This window comes from Marmota flaviventris, chromosome 6 (genome assembly GCF_047511675.1).
Source record: "Marmota flaviventris isolate mMarFla1 chromosome 6, mMarFla1.hap1, whole genome shotgun sequence".
Classification (NCBI taxonomy): Eukaryota; Metazoa; Chordata; class Mammalia; order Rodentia; family Sciuridae; genus Marmota; species Marmota flaviventris.
The window spans coordinates 9,046,705-9,063,688 of record NC_092503.1 but is presented as its reverse complement, the minus strand read 5'-3'; the positions used below and the strand labels follow the sequence as shown (position 1 = coordinate 9,063,688).

Here is a 16,984-nt window from a genome sequence, read left to right as displayed (position 1 = left end):
GGTAAATCACCCCTGGGTTTAGTCCCCAGTATCAAACACACACACTCATACAAAAGGCACATGGGTCCCAACTCCTTCGTGTTGACAGTGCCTGTCCATTGACTTCACAGTTGAATATTGAGAGTTGAATAACTTTTTATGTATGATCTTCTGGTTGCTCTGACCATTTTATTTTCCTTCTGAATCTATTATGGTTTTGCATTCATCAAACCATTCCTCTATTAATAGGATTTTCATCTGCCAATATTCTCTTTTATAAATTTAGAACAACATATTTATTATACACATTATCTGCATTCCTCTTGACATAATTGTACATACAAGGAATTTTATTTCAATCCCCATTTCCCTGCCTCTTTCCTCCAATTCTCCCTCCCCCTTTTCAAAATCTGCTATTCTACTTATCTTCCTTTCACATCATTATTTATTTGTTTATTTTTTGGTACTGGGGATTGAACTCAGGGGCACTTTGCCACTGAGCCACATTCCCAACCCTATTTTGCATTTTATTTAGAAACAGGATCTCACTGAGTTGGTTAGTGCCTCGCTTTTGCTGAGACTGGCTTTGAATTCACAATCCTCCTGCCTCAGCCTCCTGAGCTGCTGGGATCATAGGCATGCGCCACTGTGCCCAGCCATTATTTATTTTGATTGATACTTTTTATATATATAGAAAGGAAATATTCTCTTTGGTACACTTGTACATGTGTATAACAAGATTCTGTTCATTCTAAATTTCTTTCCCGCCTCCTCATCCTCCCTCCCTCTCTCCTCTTTTTACTTGTACTCCACTGATCTCGCAATCTTTGATTTATGATCCTCTCCCCCACAGCCACCTTTCTCTTAATTTTGCTTTAGCTTCAATATATGAGAAAGAATATTTGGTCCTTGACTTTCTGAGTCTGGTTTATTCGACTTAGCATGATTTTCTCCATTTCCATCCATTTACCAGCAAATGCCATTATCGAATTCCTGTTTATGGTTGAGGAAAACTCCATTGTATATGCACATTTTTTTGATCCATTTATCTACTGATGGGCATCTTGTTTGATTTTATAATTTGGCTATTATGTATTTGTGATGCTAGAAACATTGTAGTGACTGTATTGCTATAGTATATCAATTTTAGTTCTTTTAGATAAATACCAAAGAGTGGGATAGCTGGGTCATATGGTGGTTCCACTCCTAGTTTGAGGAATCTCAACACTGCTTTCCAAAGTGGTTGTACTAATTTGCAGTTCCACCAACAATGAATGAGTGGGCCTTTCCCCCTACATCCTCACCAACATTTATTACTATTTGTATTCCTGATAATTACCATTCTGACTGGAATGAGATGAAATTTTTTTTAAATATTTATTTTTTTTTAGTTGTAGTTGGACACAATACCATTATTTTATTTATTTTTCTGTGGTGCCTCGCACATGCCAGGCAAATGCTCTACCGCTGAGCCACAACCGCAGCCCAAGAGATGAAATCTTAATGTAGTTTTGATTTGCATTTCCCTGATTTGATTTGCTAGACATGTTGAACATTTTTTTCAAACATCTATTGAGAAATTCCTACTAAGTTCTTTTGCCCACTTATTGATTGGGTTATTTGGAGATTTTTTGTTTTGTTTTGTAGTTCTTTATATATTCTGGATATTAACCCCCTCTCAGAGTAGCTGCCAAAGATTTTCTCCTATTCTGTAGGTGCACTCTTCACTCTCATTTCCTTTGCTGAGCAGAAGCTCTTTAATTTGATGGCATCTCACTTATTGATTTTTGGTTTTATTTCTTGAGCTTTAGGAGTCTTGTTGAGGAAGTCGGTGCCTGCATCTACGTAGTGGAGTGTGACCCTGTTTTATTCTAGAAGTCGTAAGCTTACTGGTCTAATTCCTAAGTTTTGGATGCATTTTGATTTGATTTTTGAGCAGTGTAAAAGATAGGGGTCTAATTTAATTTGTCTACATATAGATATCCAGTTTTCCGAGCACCATTTGTTGAAAAGGCTGTCTTTTCTCCAACATACATTTTTGGTACTTTTGTCAAGTATCAGAAGACTGCATGCATGTAGCTAAGTCTCTGTGTCTTCTATTCCCATGTTTTTTATCTTGTTATATCTCTGTAGTATAATTTGAGATCAGGTATTATGAGGACTCCTGCACAACTTTTCTAATTCAGAATTGCTTTGGCTATTCTGGGTCTCTGATTTTTCCAAATGAATTTAAGGATTGCTTTTTCTTGTTCGGTGAAGAATGTCTTTGGTATTTTGATGGGAATTGCATTGAATCTGTATATTGATTTTGACAGTATGGTCATTCTGTCAATATTAATTCTGCCTGTACAAGAACATGGGAGGGCTTTCCATCTTCTGAGGTCTTCTTCAATTTCTTTCTTCCATGTTCTATAGTTTCCATTATAGAGATCTTTTATTTCCTTGGTTAGATTCTCAGGTTTTTTAAAATTTTGTTTTGGTTTTGAGGATGTTGTGAAGGGGATGGTTTTCCTGATTTCTTTCTGAACTGAATTGCTATTAGAGTATAGAAAAGCTATTGATTTAGGAATATCAGTCTTTTATCCTGCTACTTTGCTAAATTCATTTATCAGTTCTAGGAATTCACTGGTTCAATTTTGGGGGGTCTTCTAGATATAGGATTATGTCACTGGGAATCAGATAGTTTGACTTCTTTTCCTATCTGTATTTCTTTAATTTCCTTCTCTTCCCTAATTATCCTGGCTAGAGTTTCAAGGACAATATTGAATAGAAGTGGTAACACCAGACATCCTTGTCTGGTTCCTGATTTTAGAGAAAATTCTGTTTTTCTCCATTCAGTATGATATTTGCTTTGGGTTTGTCATATACAGCCTTTATAATGTTGAGGTAAGATCCTGTTATCCCTAGTTTCTGTGTTTTTAACATGAATGGTTGCTGTATTTTATCAAAGACCTTTTCTTTGTGTCTATGATCATGTTTCTTGTTCTTGATTCTATTTAAGTGGTGAGTAACATTTATTGATTTACATATTTTGAACCAACAACCTTGCATTCCTGGGATAAAGCCCACATGGTTATAGTGTATTCTCTTAACATGTTTTTGAATGTGATTTGTTAGTATCTTATTGAGGATTTTTGCATCTATTTTTATCAGAGATATTAGTCTGTCGTTTTCTTTCCTAAATGTGTCTTTGGTTTGGGAATCAGGGTTATACCAGCTTCATAGAATGTATTTGGAAGTGTTCCTTCCCTTTTAATTTCAGTAAATAATTTGAGAAATAGTTTCATGAAATAGTTTGCATTCACCAACACTGACTCTGTGTCTATCAAATTTAGCCTTCCTCTCTAATCCACAGGCTACCCCCGTTTTTGTGTGTGTGTGTGTGTGTGTGTTTTGTTTTTTTGTTTTGTTTTGTTTTGGCACCAGGGATTGAACCCAGGAGCACTTAACCACTGAGCCATATCCCAACCCTTTTTATTTTTTATTTTGAAATGGGGTCTCTCTAAGTTGCTCAGGGCCTTGCTAAGTTGCTAAGGCTGGCTTTGAACTTGCAATCCTCCTTCCTCAGCCTCCTGAGCTGCTAGGATTACAGGCATGCACCACCACTCCTGGCTGCTTCCTTTTTTCCTTTATCCAGCAGCCACATGGTTGCTGTGTTCACTGTGCTGCCACTCATGCTTTTCTGTTTGTTATATTAGCCTTTCTGATTTTGCAACACTTAAATTTTTTGTGTGTAGTTCAATATTAATTTTCAGTGAGATCCTTCAGTTACCCACCTCACTGAGAAGCCTTCTTCCTACATTTAAGCCTGCACCCTTGCTTTAGTCTGCCATCTTCCCCATCATTATTATTTAATGAGCTTTAATTAATTCTTTAATTGTGCTTTCATTTTCAGTTTGTTTTGTAACCCTGTTTCCTTTTAGAATCAAATTTTCACTCATGATTATACACTTGTTTTGTTTTGCTGTGTTATGTGGGTTAAGTGCTGTATCTTTTTTTTTTTTTTTCTTTTCACTTTGGCTGGGTATGATAACATCCATCCATACCCTACTGGCCCAAGAAGTAGAAGGTGGTCTCTCCATTTTTATAAGCAGAATAAAAAATGCCTAGTAATACACTGGACATCTCTGCCAGATCTTATTTTTAAAGCATAGCTAAAACAGTTATATTAAGATTTTTAAGGAAAGGGATTTCATTCCATGTCTCTAAGTTAATGAGCAGTTATTTCTATTACATTTTGTCTACCATGATCCACGGAAGACAGAACAACAAAGTGTGCCAAACATACCTTTCCCCATACCATTCCATTATTTGGCACATTACTTTTGCTAGCTACAGTTGTTTTCACTATATACTAAGACAAGTGGATAAGTCATTCATTGTATTGTTGCATAATTAAACAATCAGATGTTGACAGGGCTTAGGGCTGACCCCAGCTTACCTCAGATGCTGGGCTCCATTTTCAGCTTTGATGATCCCACTCTACACAAGTCCATCATCTTTGCAATCTTTAGCACAGACTTACCGTTTTGACCAGCAATTCCATTCCTACTACACAGAGAGTAAAAACATCCACACAAAAACTTTGTACAAAAATGATCACAGCAGTATTATTTAAAATAGCCAAAAAAAAAGAAAAAAATGGACAGAACCTAGACATCTATCAACTAATAAAAGGACAAATGTGGCATATCATATAGATATTTGCTCAAAAAAAAAGAATACTGATAAATGCTATATCACATATAAACCTTGAAAACACTATGCTAAGAGTAACAAGGGAGACACATATATGATTTTGTTTATATGAAAAGTCCAGAATAGGCAAATCCACAGAGATAGAATGTACATTAATATTTACCAGGGACTGGGACAAGTGGTGGGAAATGACGGCTGATGACAGGGATTCTTTTTAGGATGCAGAAATGTTCTGAAATTAAGAAAGTTGGCTGTACAACTCAGAATATACTAACAACCAAAGAACTGTACATTTCAAAAGGCTAATTTTGGGCGGGGGTGGGGGAGCTGTTCCATGGATTGAACTCAGGGGCACTCAACCATTGAGCCACATCCCCAGTCCTATTTTGTATTTTATTTAGAGAAGGTCTCACTGAGTTTTTTAGTGCTTTCCTTTTTCTGAGGCTGGCTTTGAACTTGTGATCCTTCTGTCTCAGCCTCCCAAGCTGCTGGGATTACAGGCGTACACCACCGTGTCCAGCTCAAAAAGTTATTTTTTTCTTTTTTTTTTTTTTAAAGAGAGGGGGGGGAGAGGGAGGGAGGGAGGGGGGGAGGGAGGGAGAGGGAGGATTTTTAATATTTTTTTTTTTTTTTTAGTTTTCGGTGGACACAACATCTTTGTATGTGGTGCTGAGGATCGAACCCAGGCCGCACGCATGCCAGGCGAGCGTGCTACCGCTTGAGCCACATCCCCAGCCCAGTTATTTTTTTCTTAATGCTGTCATTCAAAAGGAAAAAAAAAGTCCATCAACATGACTTCCTCTTTGTCACAGGCTGAAGGTCAATTAATACTACTTCTGAGTGAACATGAAAGGTATACTTTATTTAGCCAAAGAGCATCTGAGAATCTTGACACCGTGAGCTATTTATATAACGGCTTAGAATAGTTTATCTGTGATCAGTAATGGATTAGCCCCTTTATCCTTACCTGGGACACATTACAAGCGTAGGTTGCTACAGCCTGGGAAGAATTAATATGAGCTAGAGTTTTTATTATAAAGGGCTTTTTCTCAGCAATATGAAAATGGAAACAAGGAACTGATAAGAGGCCTAGTGAAGTTAACACAATGATGTTAGACAAGATTGAACTGGAAGTTAAAAACTAAAAGTTTCCAAAACTGACATTTTAAAAAATTTATAGCACAGATATCCAGAACAAAACGTCATGTTCTACTTCACTCTTCTCTCCACTTTAGGTACTCCCCTCATAGCATTTGTATGGTAAGCTGAGCTATCTACAGATCTTCCTTCAGAACCTGCCAGGGCTCCTAGGTGAGCCAGGACAGTCACAGATGAAACAGCCCTCTCCAGCCACAGCAGTGTTACTCCCAGTCACTAGGCCCAGCACTGTGACCCACAAAGTGGCACAAGAGGGCTTTAAGTCAGAGGATCCCAACCTTGCTGCTGCTCCTGTGAGTGCCACTTCTGTGTAGAGCCTTCCAGTGCTTGAGTGGACAGCTGCATTCTGATGTCTGCACCACACTCCAGACCATGCTGGTGCCATCATGACAATGTCTGCATGATTGCTTAAAAAGAACAGCAGCTTTCTTGAACTGTGTTCACAAAAAAAAATGGAGCATGACAGTTGTTACTTTTCAAGGTCTTTGGCTAAAGTTTCGCGGATGAACTGCAAAGTGCGTTGGTACAAAAAGGCTTCCTTTTTCTTTGGCTTACAAATGTTCAAATGGTTAACATCCACAGGAATTAGCTCTCCAATGCCTAAATCTGAAGAAAACAAAATGTCAATAAACAAAAGCTTCCCCCTTATCAAATCGGAAAGAGGTCAATGGTTTGGTTGTGATTAAGGGCCCAATATATAAAGGAGCTTGGAGTCTGAAAGCAACTAAACCACCTTGACTCATCACATTTGAGAATAGATCTTCTAATTTAATGGTTTCCATGGAGTCTTCACATGTGTGCTGGCCTTCTTCCTAATTTAACAGCCAGGAGAGCCCAAGTACCAGCATGATGCAAACCTTCCTACACCTACAGGTTATTATTAAATAATAACACATATTGACACAACCCCCACAATGAGCTCCTTTGTCCTTGGGAAAAGAATGCCTATCTTGCACAGGACCCACTCTATCCCTGTGATCACTCCATGAGTAGGGTAGTTTAGGCTTGACTATGAGAGACCTGGAAAAGCTTCTGATATTTCAGTCTGACAATGTCCACCTGGATGGAAGTAATGTGAGACACCAGTGCAGCCACTGAGGGGAGAAATGCAAGTGGCAGGAGGGAGAACAAACCTGGTGATATGGCAAAAGGGGGCAGCAGAAGTGTGACACAGCTTGACACCAAAAGCAGCTGGTCTGTGGTAGCTTTGCTTTTGCTTTCAACTTCCAAAGTTCTTTTTTTAGACATCTGGTAGTCTTTGACCTCTTTAAATAACTAAAGAGTAACCCCTCATCCTGTGGCATATTATTTTGACATAAAAAAGTATTGCTATAAAGTATTAAATATTTTTCGTTTTACTTAGTATATAACGAGGTAAAGATAGAACTCATTATATACACTGAGAAATCATCTGGCAAGCACACCAGGTGCACACTGTCCCTAGCCACAAAGTGCTCATGACATGGCTGAGTACTGCCAGGGCAGCACCCAAGCCACCCTCAGAAGTGATCAAGATAGGTTCCAAGTTGACAAGCAAGCCTAGGAAGTGGCCCCAGAGGGGGGACAGCATTCAGGGAGTGAGACAAATGGAGGATCTATGATGCAGAGTAATGGGTAAGATCTGAGCTCTACCCTCTAGGACCCAATAAGACATCATAAAACACAATAGTAGCAGGTATTAGGCATTTCCCTCCCAGCTAGGATCATGAAGAAACAGTAGTTTAATACTATCTTTTTCTGATGGACTATTTCCTGTTTCAATATTCCCCACATACTAAAGCTTTCACTCTGTCAACCCTATATATATTTTTAAGGTTTCTACATTCAGCTATCCATCGGTTGAATAAATACCCCCTTTTAATCTAGCTGATGGAAAACCCTGGTATCATTATTTTATATATATATTTTTTTAGTTGTAGATGGACAAAATACCTTTATTTATATTTACTTATTTTTATGTGGTGCTGAGGATCAAACCCCGTGCCTCTTATGTGCGAGGCAAGCACTCTGCCACTGAGCCACAACCCCAGCCCCTGGTATTCTTATATCTTAATGCCATACAATTCTGTCGATGCCTAATTTAGAGTTAGACAATTATCCTTTGTCAACTCATCAGTTAAATAAAGGTGGGGGGTGGGAATGTTAAAGCTATATGTTTGCAAAGAAATTTTAATCGATGGCTAAAAAGAACACTAGAATTAGATTCTAGATCTTTATAAATCCATCTCCTAAAACTGAGAATATAGATGTCAAAAATGATATTTTCAATGAAATGCTGGCACCACCACCAAGGCATCTAATAGAAAGTTTCAAAAAGAGTAAATGAATACCTGCTGATTCCACGGGTACCACATGGAGTTTAATCATGCTACCAATATAGGTTGGTTGTGTTTCTACAAAACTTAGCACCTGGAAGCTTTTGTCTTTAGCAAACTCCAGAAAGTCATCCTGTAGTGTTTTAAGTGCAGGAGAATCTGTAGAATTATAAAAAACAAGATTGTGACAAGTTCTGTTCACCTAATTCAGAATACAATAATCTTTCTAATTCAGACAGGGTGTCAGGATTCTGATCCTACACACGTTTATTTTTTCTCCTGGAAAGAAGCCAGTAAAATTCAAAGGCTGAAGCCCCCTAAGAACAGAGAGGACAACCATCAAAGGAAGATTCAACATATTACTGGCTGACAGGAAGCAGTAGCTAGAGCAGTTTGGTGCATGGGACAGTCCAGGGCCCCCAGGGTGATGGCTGGCACCCCACCCCACTAATACACAGCCCCCCAGCAACAAAGCCTGCCTGATTTAGCCTATCTCAGCCCCTTGTCCTCAAACATGAGAGGGCAGCTAAGAAGTACCAGATATTAGAAGCTTACAACCTCAAAGACACAGAAAAGATAAGCAGACAGGAAAGCTAACCACAGGAAAAAAAACCAAAACGGAGTCAAATGGAAAACAAGAATGTTGAAGAACACTCTAAAAATAATGAAACCAGGGCTGGGATTATAGCTCAGTGGTTGAGCGCTTCCTCGTATGTGTGAGGCCTTGGGTTCGATCCTCAGCACCATGTAAAAATAAATAAAAATAAAGATGTGGGCTGGGGTTGTGGCTCAGTGGTAGAGCGCTCGCCTAGCACATGTGAGGCGCTGGGTTCGATCTTCAGAACCACATAAAAACAAATAAATAAAGGTACTGTATCCAACTACAACTAAAAAAATATATAAAAAATAAAGATATTGTGTCCATCTACAACTAAAAAAATATATTAAAAAGAAATAATGGAATCACAAAGCAAGAGGATAATACAAATAAAGAACTGGAGAACAAGAACAAACTTGTTCTTTTAAAAGTTTGACTTCAAAAAAGTAAAATTTTAGGGTCTGGGGTTGTGGCTCAGTGATAGAGTGCTTGCACTGTGAGGCACTGGGTTCGATCATCAGCACCACATAAAAAAATAAATGAATAAACAAAATAAAGGTATTGTGTCCATCTACAACTAAAAAATTAAAAAAAAAAAAAAAAAGTAATGTCCTGTGTGTGACTCTGGCACAGAGAAGCATCAACAAAGGATCAAGGGAAAGAAAAAATCAGCAAAGAAGCATCAGGATCCCCAAACAGCAGGAATGAAAAAGACAACAACAAAGGAAATTGCAAATTCTACCTCCCTGAAGCGGGGATATCCCCACACAGCAGGGAAAGGTAAGTGGGAAAGTCCAGCAGTCCTTCAACCCAGGGCCGTCCTTCAACCCAAGGCCTTATGCATGCGAGGCAAGCACTCTACCAACTGAGCTATATCCTCAGCCCAAAATTGTTCTTTTTGCATTTAATCTTTTTTAAGATGTTGTTGGACCTTTAATTAATTAATTAATATGTGGTGCTGAGAATTGAACCCAGTGCCCCACTAGGTTAGCTAGCACTCTATCACTGAGCCACCACCCCAGCCTCCAGCACTCCTAAGTGCAGAATTCTACAGTCCTGAAATTAAAGCTGGTCCATGAGTAATTGTTCTGCTCCAATGAAGGAACCCACTTTGGGCTTCCCCAACCCATGAACCCAAGCTACTACTATAGCTTCAACTAGATGCCATCTTGCCTTAGGGGCAAAGCGTGGGCCAGTGCATGCTTTACTAGGCAGAAAACAGTCCCCTCAGTGTCTTGTAGCATCAGATCCAGCATCTCATAGCTACAAGCCCAAGTCCCATCCACACTTTCCTTACAGAAACTACAGAAGATCTCTTCCCCAGCCCAAAGCTTTGATGCTGCAGCTGCTGGTACAAAGTCCCAGCTTCCAGAGAACAGGCTCCACAAAACTGCATCCCACAACTCCAGTAACACACTACCAGCATCTTCAATCCCCAGCATCACTTACACTGACCCAGCAATAACTAAGGAAGGTCTTCCTAGCTGATGCTTGTGGAAATGTGATCACTGGTGCGAAAAAGCACTGGCATCACCCAGGTTTATCTCTGGGGAACAGGGGGAAAGTCTTTTTCATATTCTGCAGTTCTAGGACTGTGGCTAATGCTACAAGCCTCATTCCCACCAGAGTTTGCCCTGCCTGATCTAGAGACATTCCTATCCATGTCATTCTAGGACCACAGATTCCAAAGCCATAGCCCTAGCACCACTTGTGCTTAGCTCACAGGACCTAGCAAAGATCTCCTCCATGTCCAACTTAAAGAATGTGGATTATAGCACCATGAGCCCAAATGTTACATACACATGCCCTGGGTGACTTAGGAAAGGTCTCCTCCACAAACCACAGACATAGGACCATAGTTGCTAGTGCCAAAAGCCCTGGTTACACTTGTGCTTGTTCCCTCAGACCTGGAGAAAATATCATCTGGGTTCACAGCTCCATAAAAGCAGCTAATAGTGCTACAAACCTTAGCACCCAATCATAATTGCTCCTGGGGCCTGATCTTTTGGATTAACCCAGTCAGACAAAAGGAAAGGAAAGGAAGGAAGAAAAAGAACAATGCAGAAGACCTAAAAGAATTATGGGACATTATTAAGTGAACAAACATTTGCATTATGAGAAATCCAGAAGTTAAAGGAAAAAGGAAAGGCATTGAAAATCCATGTCATGAAATGGCCCAAAACTTTCCAAATCTTCAAAGAGATATCAACATCCAGATACTAGAAGCTCAAAGGACCCCTCCTAGATGCATATAAAATAGATCTTCACCAAGGCATATTATAGTTAAAATGTCAAAAATACAAGACAAGAATCCCCAAAACAATAGAACAATGTCAAATCACATTTAAGAGAATACTCATTAGATTTACAGATTTCTCAGCAGAAACCTTAAGGCAGCAAGAGAATAGGATGATATTCAAAATACTAAAATTAAAAAAACCTGCCAATCAAGAATACTTCACCCAGCAAAAATCATGCTTCAAAAATGAAGTAAAAATGAAGTGTTTTCCAAGTAAGCAGAAACAGAGAATTTATCACCACTAGACCAGCTCTATAAGAAATAACTTAAGGGAATCCCATAACCACCAGCAATGAAGACAAAAGAATATACAGAACTTACTAGAAGAACAAAGATATAAAAGAAAAAGAGAATAAATTCAAACCTTTGCATGAAATAAAGCTACCAAATCACAAAAATAAATAAGCATGGTAAGAAAGAAAAAATGTATACAAAAGAAACAATACAGTTACCACAATGGCAGGAGGAAGTTTGTACCTATCAATAATAACATTGAATATAAATGAATTAAATTCACCAATGAAAAGATACTGAATAATAAAAATTTTTTTAAATGATGCAACTATATGCTGCCTACAAAAAACTTACTTCATGCAGACTAAAAGTAAAGTGTTTAAGATGTATTATGCAAATGGAAACTAAAAAAAGCTGGAATAGCTATACTCAGACAAAGCAGACTTTATAAAGAGACAAAGTTACATATTGAAAAAGGATCGGTTCAGCAAGAAGATGTAACAATTATAAATATATAAGAACCCAACTTGGACCACCAAATATATAAAGCAAATATTATTAGATCTATGGGGAGAGAAAATAGCAACACATCAAAATCTATGGGATACAGCAAAAACAGCAGTACTGAGAGGGAAGTTTATAACAGTTAATATGCATCCATTGTTAAAAATTAGATCTCAACCTAATAATGCATCCCAAGGACTTAGAAAAGCAAGAACAAATTAAATCCTATATTAATGAAAGAAATAACAAATATCAGAGCATAAATAAAATCAAAACTAAAAAAAACCCAAAAAATGATTGTTTTTTACTTTAGCTAGGCTAATCAAGAAAGAATGAGAGATGACCCAAATAAAATCAGAGATTAAAAAAAGATGCATTGCAAATGATACCACAAAAATATAAAGGATCATAATAAACTACTATGAATAATTATATGCTAAAAATTTAGAAAACTTAAAAGAAATGGATACATTCATAAACACATACAACCTACCAAAACTGAATCAAAAAGAAATAGAAGAGCCAAACCAACTGAAAATGAGTAATGAGATTGAAGCAGTAATTTAAAATTTCTCATCTAAAAAGAGTCCACAGCCTGATGACTTTACTGCTGAATTCTACAAAATATTTAAAGAAAAACAAATTTCAGTTCTTAAACTATTTCAAAAAACTGAAATGGAAGGCACTCTACCAAACTCTTTATATGAAGTTAGCATTACCCAGACAAGATAACTGTCAGCTTTCCATCACTGTGACAAAACACCTAAGGATATCAACTTAGAGAAAGAAAGATATATTTTGGCTCACGGCTTTGTTGTTTCTGGGCATGTGGTGATGCAGGACATGATGGTGAGAGCATGTGGTAGAGCATAGTTGCTTACCTTCATGGTTGAGAAACAAAGGGGTGTGAGGGAAGCCTGGGGACAAGATATAGCCTTCAAGGCACATTAGCAATGACCTGCTTCCTCCAACTAGGCCCCACCTCCTAAGTTTCCACCACCTCCCAGTCCATCAATAGATCAGTCTACTGATGAGTTAAAACTCTCATGATCCAATCACCTCCCAACGGCCCTACCTGTGAATACCGTTGCAGTGGGGATCAACCTTTAACACATAAGCTTTTGAAGGACATTTCAGATTGAAACCATAATGGATAAAACAATAACAACAAAAAAAGAAAACTATGAACCCATGTCCTTGATGAACATAGATGTAAAAATTCTCAATAAAATACCAGCAAACCAAATTTGAAAGAACAACAAAAAGATCATATACCCTGATCAAGTGGGGTTCATCCCAGTAATTCACGGATGTTTCCACATATGAAAATCAATAAATATAATGCATCAACCGATCAAAGGACAAAAATCACACGATATTTCATAGATACTAAAAAAACATAAGATTCAACATCCCTTCATGATAAAAACTCACAAAAAATTAAGTATAGAAGGAACATACCTCAAAATACTAAAGGCTATATATGAAAAATCTACAGTCAATGTCATTCTAAACAGGGAAAACTGACAAGATACCTTCCAAGATCTAGAACAAAACAAGGGTGTCCACTTTCACCATGGTTATTTAACAGTTCTGGAAGTCTTAGCAAGAGCAATTAGACAAGAATAGGAAATAAAGAGAATCCAAAATAGGAAGAAAAATTTTCATGTATTTATACATAGAAAAACCGAAATTATCTGTCAAAAGGCTGTTAAAACTTATAAATAAATTCAGTAAAATTGCAGGCTACAACACACAAAAAAACCCCAGCATTTTTATAAACTAATAATGAACCTGCTGAAAAAGAAATTAAGAAAGCAATTCCATTCACAATAGCTACAAAAATAAAATATTTAGAAATAAATTTAACCAAAGAAGTGAAAGATTTCTAAAATGAAAATTATAAAACACTGAAAAATTATAGAGGACTCACACAAAAAATCAAAAATATACCACATTCATTTTTGGAAATACTAATATTACTAAAATGACCATATGATACAAAGCAATCTACAGATGAAATGTAATTACCATCAAAATACCAGTAACTTTCTTCACAAAAATTAGAAAAAACAATCCTAAAAGTCCTATGGAAACATGAAAGAACCAAAATAGTCAAAGCAATTCTAAAACAAAACAAAAGAAGCTGAAACATCACAATACCTAACTTCAAAAACATACCACAAAATTATAGTAACCAAAACAGCATGGTACTGGCATAAAGACAGACATGTAGATGCATGGATCCAAATAAAGAACCCAGAAATTAATCCATGTCCTTATGCTGCCAAAAACACACCCTGGAGAAGACAGTCTCTTCAGTAAATGATGCTGGAAAAATTGGCTATTCACATAACAGAATGAAACTAGGTCCCTTTCTGTCACCATACACAAAAATCAACTCAAAATGGATCAAAGACCTAAATGTGAAATCTGAAACTATGAAATGAGTACAAGAAATGGGAAACCCTTCAAGACTTCCATATGACTTTAAGGGTTGTTCTTTCTAATTTCTGTGAAGAAAGTCATAGGCAATTATTTTTTAGGTAGAACCCCAAAGGCATAGGCAACAAAAGTAAAAAAAGACAAATGGGAGTATATCAAACTAAGAAACTCAGCAAAGGAAACAATCAACAGACTTAAGAGGCAACCTACAGAATAGGAGGAAATATTTGAAAACTATTAACTCAACAAAGGATTAATATCCAGAATATGTAAGGAACTTAAAAGCTGAACACCAAGAAACAAAACCATTTTAAAAATAAGCTAAAAGACCTACATAGACACTTGTCAAAAGAGGACATACTAATGGCCAACAGACCATATGAAAAATGCTCAACCTCAATGATCATCAGGGAAACAGATTAAGGTACTGTGAGAAGTGGCCCACAGCCTGAAATCCCAGCACTTGGGAGTCTGAGGCAGGAAGACTGTGAGTTCAAAGCTAGCTTCAGCAAAAGTGAGGCACTAAGCAACTCAGTGTGACCCTGTCTCTAAATAAAATACAAAATTCGGCTGGGGATGTGGTCTAGTGCCCCTGAATTCAATCCCTGGTAAACACCCACACACACACACCACCGGCGCCAAAAAAAAAAAAAAAAGAAAGCATAGTGAGAGAGCACCTCACTCCAGCCAGAATGGCCATCACCAAAGACAAAGAACAAATGTTGACAAGGCTGTAGAAAAAGGAGACTCCTACTGTTGGTAAGAATGTAAATTAACACAGGCATTATGGAAAACAGCATAAAGATTCCTCAAAAAACTAGGACTATCACATGGTGCAGCAATTCCAGTATTAGGTGTATATATCCAAAGGAGATGAACTCATACCAAAAAAGACACCTGTACTCTCATGCCTACTTGCAACACTATCCACAAGAGCTGAAGCCTAGAATCAACCTGGTGGTCCATCAGTGGAAGAATGGAAAATAGCATAGCAGTTTGTCATAAAAAAACATAAAGGAATCCTGTTATTTGCAGCAGCATAAACAGAAGTGAGATCATTATATTAAGTGAAATAATTATATTAAGACACCAAAAAAAAAAAAAAAAAAAAAAAAACCACATGTGCTCACTCATTTCTGGAACTAATAAGTCAATATTGTAGAACAGAATGGAATAGTGCTTAGTTCTAGAGACTAGACAGGGTATGGGGTGAGAAGCTGAAAGCAGTTCAGTAAGAGGCACCACAACCCAGGAGGAATTCGTTCTGGTTTTCCTATAGCATAGCAGGGTAACTTGATTGAAACCATAGATGGTACATTTAAAAATGACTATAAAACTTCCCACACATGAAAATGATTTTTGAAGAGATGGAAATGCTTATTACACTGATTTGATTATTATAAATTATATCCAAGTACTGAATTACCACAACATACCCCATAAAGATGTACAAATATTATGTCTCAGTTTGAAAAAAAAAAAAAGTAAAATTTCAACAGAAGGTGTAGTAGGCAATATGAATCAAGCAGACCAAAGATAAAATATGAACAAAAAGACAACTGGCACATTAAAGTAGAATTCAGGGAGTCCAAATTCTGATGACCATATGGTCCAGCAATTCCACTTCTGGGTATGTATGTCCAGAAAGAAAGTGCTTATTGCCAGGCACAGTGGCACACACCTGTAATCCCAGCAGCTCAGGAGGCTGAGGCAGGAGGATCACAAGTTCAAAGCCAGCATCAGCAAAAGTGAGGCTCTAAGCAACTCAGTGAGACCCTGTCTCTAAATAAGATACAAAATAGGGCTGGGGATGTGGTTCAGTGACCAAGTGCCCCTGAGATCAATCCCTGATACAAAAAAAAAAAAAAAAAGTGCTTATTAATCAAAACAAATAGAGTGCTTTATAATCCATATGTAAAAATCCCAAAAGTTCATTTATACTTTAACAGTTGATGATATTCCAAATTCATGGGAAAAAGCAATTTACTAATAATTTGGAATAATACTTAAAGCAAAGCATTATATAATTTTTCTAATTTAAGTACTTATAATAATATTAAATTTTTGGCTATATTTGAGTAAATAATGGCATAAGAACAAAAAGAGAAGGTGTAAAAGAAAAAATCAAGTCCAAGCTAAAATTTTCCATCGACAGTCTAAAGACAATATATACATATACAAACAATAAAATGAGATAATACAGTCAAGGAAGAAACTGTTTTTTTTTTTTTTCCTTTCTCCTGTATCATGTTAATACAATCCCAAGTTCCTGCTCAACAGAAAGCATTACCCTTGCTGAGTTCTTTGACTTCCAAAGAGGGAAAGAGAAGATAGCGAATATTAACAGAATATTCAGCCAAATGTGATCCATGATGAGGAACACTGTAAAAAATTATTCCTCTGGTATTGCTTATAACAGGACTCATCTCTGGCTTCTGAGAGGCTTCCAACAGCATCTTTTTGACAAGAAGACCTGGCCACAGAGAAGAAAGAAAAACATAAGTGTAAGCTATTTTCCTTCCCTGTTATTCTTTAAAGAAAGAAGAAGAAGGGGAGGCAAAACAAATACAGAAAGAGAGGTGTATTCTTTTAAAAAAGAAAGTTTGAACAATTTTCTATAGTACAAGAAACAGGGCCTTAAATTCCTTAAATATTAATACTCCTGATTCTCTAGAATTTGTAGTACAGACCACAAATAGGTAAGAGCCTACTTTGCAGGACAGATCCTTCCATCACAGGATCGGCTGTCCTACA

The 16,984-nt window shown here is 37.3% G+C and overlaps 1 protein-coding gene across 2 annotated transcripts in view; it reads right to left on the bottom strand.

Annotated features, from left to right (window-relative positions):
- Positions 1–5,518: 5,518 nt before the first annotated feature.
- The window catches only part of Serac1 (serine active site containing 1), a 63,084-nt gene continuing 51,618 nt past the window's right edge, over positions 5,519–16,984 (bottom strand). For both annotated transcript variants that reach the window (XM_027939480.2, XM_071612879.1), the window contains 3 exons: positions 16,521–16,703; positions 8,166–8,309; positions 5,519–6,441 (listed from right to left, as the gene is read on the bottom strand). In XM_027939480.2, coding sequence (XP_027795281.1) covers positions 6,305–6,441; positions 8,166–8,309; positions 16,521–16,703 — 464 coding nt within the window. In that variant the 3' untranslated portion in view covers positions 5,519–6,304. The remainder of the gene's footprint in view (positions 6,442–8,165; positions 8,310–16,520; positions 16,704–16,984) is intronic.